Source organism: Nannobrachium achirus (genome assembly GCF_963921795.1).
Source record: "Nannobrachium achirus genome assembly, chromosome: 10".
NCBI lineage: Eukaryota > Metazoa > Chordata > Actinopteri > Myctophiformes > Myctophidae > Nannobrachium > Nannobrachium achirus.
The window spans coordinates 33,086,318-33,092,567 of NC_137819.1; the positions used below are offsets into that span (position 1 = coordinate 33,086,318).

The 6,250-nt window shown below is 44.4% G+C and overlaps 1 protein-coding gene across 1 annotated transcript; it reads left to right on the forward strand.

Moving 5' to 3' along the window:
- Positions 1-17: 17 nt before the first annotated feature.
- LOC308292218 (phenylalanine--tRNA ligase alpha subunit-like) lies at positions 18-1,502 on the forward strand (the record flags this gene model as incomplete). The annotated part of the gene is made up of 1 exon (XM_080734512.1): positions 18-1,502. One exon carries the CDS (start codon positions 18-20, stop codon positions 1,500-1,502), a length of 1,485 nt encoding a protein of 494 aa, XP_080590638.1.
- Positions 1,503-6,250: the final 4,748 nt, after the last annotated feature.

The following is a 6,250-nucleotide window of genomic DNA, read 5'->3' on the forward strand; positions in this document are numbered from 1 at the left end:
CTGGTGTCTAGTCAGGAATGGCTCACAGCAGTGTGGTGGAGACTCTCCTATTGCGGATTGAGAAGGTGGACGATGGCGTCGACAGCCTAGATATTGCCACTGAGCTTGGGGTAAACCACCAGGTCATTGTCGGCGCCATGAACAGTCTGCTGGCTCACGAGGGAGTGATCTCAAAGGAGCTACGCTCCACACGCTGGGAGTTGACCCGCGAGGGCAGCGAGATAGCAAAGCTGGGCAGCCAAGAGGCCAGAGTCTTCAATTCCATCCCGCTGGGGGGTATGCCCAAGACTGAACTCACAAAGTTAGCCTTTGGGAAGGTGGGCTTTAACAAAGCTATGGCAAATGTGTGGATCAGGGTGGACAAGACAAATGACAGGATAGTCAAGGCTGTGGAGAACATAGAGGACCAGGTGAGAGAGAAGTTACTATTGGTGCAGAGAGACCAGGCCTCCCAGCTGAATGACGAGGAGAAGAATGATCTGAAAAGGAGGAAGCTGATCTCCGAAGTAATGGTGAAGTCTTACTTGATCAGCAAGGGTAATTCCTTCAGTACCACCATCACCAAACAGGAAACAGAACTCACTGCAGAGATGATCGCCAGTGGCAGCTGGAAGGAAAAGAAGTTCAAGCCATATAACTTTGAGGCCATGGGCATAGCCCCAGACAGTGGTTACCTTCACCCGCTAATGAAGGTTCGAACCCAGTTCAGACAAATCTTCTTGGAGATGGGTTTCACCGAGATGCCTACCAACAATTTCATTGAAAGCTCCTTCTGGAACTTTGACTCTCTGTTCCAACCCCAGCAGCACCCGGCCAGAGACCAACACGACACTTTCTTCTTGTCTGACCCAGCGCTGGCTCATGAGCTCCCTCCAGAGGAATATCTGGAGAGAGTCAAGAAGGTTCACTCTGAGGGGGGCTATGAATCGCAAGGGTACAAGTATGACTGGAAGATCGAGGAGGCCCAGAAGAACGTCCTGCGCACACACACCACAGCAGTCAGCTCGCGCATGCTGTATAAGCTTGCACAGCAGCAGAACTTCACCCCGGTCAAGTTCTTCTCTATCGATAGAGTGTTCCGTAACGAGAGCGAGGATGCCACCCACCTGGCAGAGTTCCACCAGATTGAGGGGGTTGTGGCTGACTATGGTCTCACGCTTGGAGACCTTATGGGCATCCTGCATCAGTTCTTCACCAAGCTAGGTATCACCAAATTGCGCTTCAAGCCCGCCTACAACCCATATACTGAACCCAGCATGGAGGTGTTCAGCTACCACGAAGGCCTGAAGAAGTGGGTGGAGGTGGGTAACTCTGGCATGTTCAGGCCAGAGATGCTGTTACCCATGGGTCTTCCTGATGATGTGTCTGTCATCGCCTGGGGACTGTCACTGGAGAGACCCACCATGATCAAGTATGGCATCAACAACATCAGAGAGCTGGTAGGTCATAAAGTTCCCCTAAAGAATATCTACGACAGTCCAATATGCCGTTTAGACTCTTGAGTTTTACTAAGCTTTAGTTTCGTTTTAGACAGGTCAAGTCCTAACAAACACCAACTGTACGTTACGTTGGCTGCAAACCATGTGCACTCCCCCTTTAGGGCAACCAGACTATAGTACTTATCCTGAAGTAAACCTCTTATGCCATCTCTTAATATGGAGATGGCTAACATCATAGATGTCTGACATCATAGACCACGAGACTGACAAAGTATATCCATATATGGGCTTTCCAAGATATGGGCTTAATATTGATGACATCAGGGTTCTCCATAATATAGTCATAAAACGTAGAAGGACTAACACAGAGATCTCCAATCCAAACGGTAAGACGAAATTCACTTTTGCAATTTCCAATTGCATCTTATCTGTCCTGACCTGACAGAGAAGGCAGTGACGTGTTCCTTCCACACGCTACGCCCTATCAGGGAAACTGAGCCCAGCATGGGCTCAGTTCGGGGCTCTTCCCAGGTGTGCAGAGGGATAGTAGCGCCTAGGATTACAGCTTAGGCAATGAGTACACACACACACACACACACACACACACACACACACATAAAAAAAATGAAATAATTTATCGAAAACACATGGCCAGCTTCTTCTTTCGCGTATCATGGTCCTTGATGATTGGTTGGCCAGCTCACGTATTTGGAGGGTTTATAAGTCAACAGAAAAAATAATGGTTGTTTTTAATGAATCTATCATGGTTAAAATGGAGTTTGAAGTTACAATGGGTGTGTTTGGGGAGGGGCCCTGAACCGGGAGGGCCTGATGACATTTACGTCAAATATCTAAATACTGAATTTAGCAAATTAAAAACTGTTCAGGGTGTTTGTAAAAGCTTGATTAGATGATAAAATGACCAAAATTTTTTTGAAAGTGAAATATCCCTTCAAAATATCCTAATATAAACACTTTCACACATTCAATACACTTTTGCCTTTCCTGCTCAACATTGATTGATTGATTGAAGACTACAGTTTGACAATGCACTGGTACACGGTCAACTAAAAGAAAGCTTTTCGGGATTATTTACACAGGAAACCTTTATGTATCTCATATAACATTGGATGACAGACGGATAGAACACAGTATGCAGTAGATATTGTCTGAAAACAAACAGTGCAACTGCAAAACATGCATTACATGCCTGCTTATACGTAGCCCACTTGCAATGTCAGCCCCCAGGCCAAGGACATTAAAACTAAATCTAAAAATTACACAATTAAAACACTTTAATACACGTTTGAAGGACCATGATAAAGATGTTTTGTAAAAATAACATGAGACCTTAAGACCTTTACATTTTTTCTTGTTTTTTGGTCTTCCCAGTGTCTCTTCTATCCCCACAAAAAAAATCATTAACTCTAAGCCTTGCCTTTCATTTCAGTGATTTTCTGAATGGGCATGTCTGAACGGTACTCTTTTGAAATTGGCCCCATGCTATGTCACAGGGGGCTCATTCCCTTTTTGGCATTGTGGGGCCCCTCTATAGGATGGTTGAATTGACTGTGGATGAAAAATGGATCTCAATATCTCGATAGCCAGTGTGGTCTAGTGTGGTCACTACTTAATCATTTGTTTTCTAATTTATGGAATTTCTTTATTGTATTTATCAATTAAATTACTTTGATCATCAAATCATGGAAATCTTAGCTTTTTGGGGAATGTCTTGATTTTTTAAATAAGAATAAAAACAAAAAATTAAGGGACCCATAAAAATGTGTCTACGACCCAGTGTTTGGGAAACAGTGCTCTAGGCCTCCTGCGTGGCAGTTCCAACCTCAGCATCCTTCTACCAATATACTCACTATCCCTCCCTATGTCCAAACCATCTCAGTCTGGTCTTCTAACATGGGCCTGAGTGCTTAAAATCCTCCACCTTCTTTATGTCTTCTCTCTGTAGCCTCACTGTTCCACACAAATGTATTCTATTCTGTCTTGCTGCGGCTAACCTTCATTACACAACCTTCAGTCTAGGGATGGGACGATACGCGACAAAACACTCACGATAATCGTATCATGGAGATTTAATTTATCCTGATATTGTCCTCCGTCATGTGACTACGATCAATTCACCTTTTACGTATTTGAGTATTTTTTCACTCTCTATCAAATGTCTTTGCCAAAAAATAGCCGATCTACAAGCTCACAACACATCGCAATGCTATTTTTGGCAAATGTTACGCCCCAGGATAATGGATGTTGGAGATATTTCGATTATCGCGATATCGTAAATCACGATTTCTTTGTTCACAATAATCGTGATATGACATTTTCATATCGTCCCAACCCTACTTCAGTCTACACCCTAGGACTGTGGTGTAGAATAAAAAAATAAAAACATTTTGTCAGATTTCAACTCCATCAGATATGCCATCTTCAACACTTTAAAATATATTTTCCTGGCAAAATGTAAGAAAAATAATCATGGTTTGACTAGCATTACAATGGTCACTAGCTTAAAGATAACAGCTAACTGACCAGTACAGCCCTGCGGTTTGAATAGAGAATGCTAGCAAAATGCTACCACTGTTGACAAATAAGTGAAACTGAAGAATACGTGTATAAAAATGAGTAACAGTAAAATTGATTGATTGATTTAATATTTTATTAGAAGCTTGCATAGGAAAAAGTACAGGACAGAACAGTTCACTTACAAGGTCAACTAAAAGGATTTAAACCATAAGAAATCTCAATGGCTTGTTTAAATTGGGTCCTTTTGTCCTTTTGATCCAACCGTCAAAACAGTTGAAAAGACACTAGTCTCACCTAACGCAGACATTCTATCCCCCCAGCAAATCTCACGGGTCCTCCGGCGTCTGGAATGGACGAGGAGGGGGACATGACTCCTGCTGTTGTCCGCTTTGAGTAAATGAGGAAGTAATCCGTGGTGAAAAACTAGTGATAAATCATAGCGATTTTATAATTATATTGGATAAGCCTAAACAAACCAGGTCACGTGAACAATACTGAAGTAAAATAAGATATCTGAACGGCTACATAAGATATATTTTATATACAATTAAAAAGTTGTGAACCACAGTTACAGGGGGGCTAGCCTAGGCTTTTCTTCTTGAAATGCCTGGATCCCGAGGCTAAAAAGACACAGACTCAAAGTGTTCAGTTTCAATCCTTCCCCTTTTTTCTCTCTCACATAGGATTTAAACACCATAAGACTTCCTGTACACACAAAGCCAAAAAATCACTAAGCCCCATTAGATGAGTCGTGCTTTCTGATGGATATATATGCCTATATTATATTGTCAATTGAAGAGTCCTCCTCTTGTCTGTTGTAAAGTCAACATGAAATCTTGTCTCCTCCCCCTTTGTACACAGCCGCTTAGATTCTAAACTTCTTCACACCGAAGAATACGGAGGAAAGGAGGTAAATAAAGAGGAGATACAGGTATTTAAAGAAAACAATCCAGAACGGGTACATTATCTATGCCAAAAGGGCAGAGATTGGATGACCAGACTCAATTCAATGAACAGGACTCAGGAGAATTCATATCTTTACATCTTACGGAGCTGTGATGTGCTGTTAATAGCCTACTACACTTGACCAATAATGACCAGTAAGACTCCCTAATCGGGAGATAAGCGACCGTAGGTGGACGAATAGGTACCGGCCCCGGCTCTCCCGGACGCTCCTAGGCCGAGTTAGGGCATTTTATGTGAGCTGCAGTGGAGGGGGTCCTCCACTGGGGGCGCCACCACTTTTGCATCCGTTCTGGAGCACCAGGAGTGGGTGGTCCCCGGGAATTCCCCGTGAGCAGCCCCGTTGGGGTGGTCATTTGGTCATTTTTGCACATTTGGTCATTTTTTACATCTGGGGGTCCCCCAGGGACCTGGGGGTCCCTGGGGCTCCGGGGGTCCTTGGAGGTTGTAGTTTGGCAGGCAAGGAGTGTGTGTGTGTAAAATCTGGCATGGATCGGGTCAACGGGTGCGGAGATATAAGCAGGGGAAAAGTGTGACGTGTGAGCACATTTGGTCATTTTTTACATCTGGGGGTCCCCCAGGGACCTGGGGGTCCCTGGGGCTCCGGGGGTCCTTGGAGGTTGTAGTTTGGCAGTCAAGGAGTGTGTGTGCAAAATTTGGCATGGATGGGGGCAACGGTTGTGGAGATATGAGCAGGGCAAAAGTGTGACGGACGGACTGACTGACTGACCCACGGACAGCCGGTGGAGGTTTCTACAGTAAGTAGCTCCCTACGGTCGCAACCAGTAAGACTCCCTAATCCCAGCAGGGAAAAAGTGTGACGTGTGAGCACATTTGGTCATTTTTTACATCTGGGGGTCCCCTGGGGCTCCGGGGGTCCTTGGAGGTTGTAGTTTGGCAGTCAAGGAGTGTGTGTGCAAAATTTGGCATGGATGGGGGCAACGGTTGTGGAGATAAGAGCAGGGCAAAAGTGTGACTGACTGACTCACTGACTGACTGACTCAGCCACGGACAGCCGGTGGAGGTTTCTACAGTAAGTAGCTCCCTACGGTCGCAACAATCATATTTGAATCATTAATCGTAACCACAGAAGAGTCCTTCAAGTCACATTGGGTCATTGAGTCCTGATTCGTGTAGAATGAAACATGTTGTGGGTGATCCCCCTGCACCGAGCCCCCTGACATACCGGTATAGGAGGATCTGAATTTTGCTTCCTGCCACTCTTTGAAGATATAACCCGTATCGGACTTCGACATTTGTAGGGAATGTTTATGAGTTTAGTCAAAATGCCAAAGAAAAGTATTAGAATT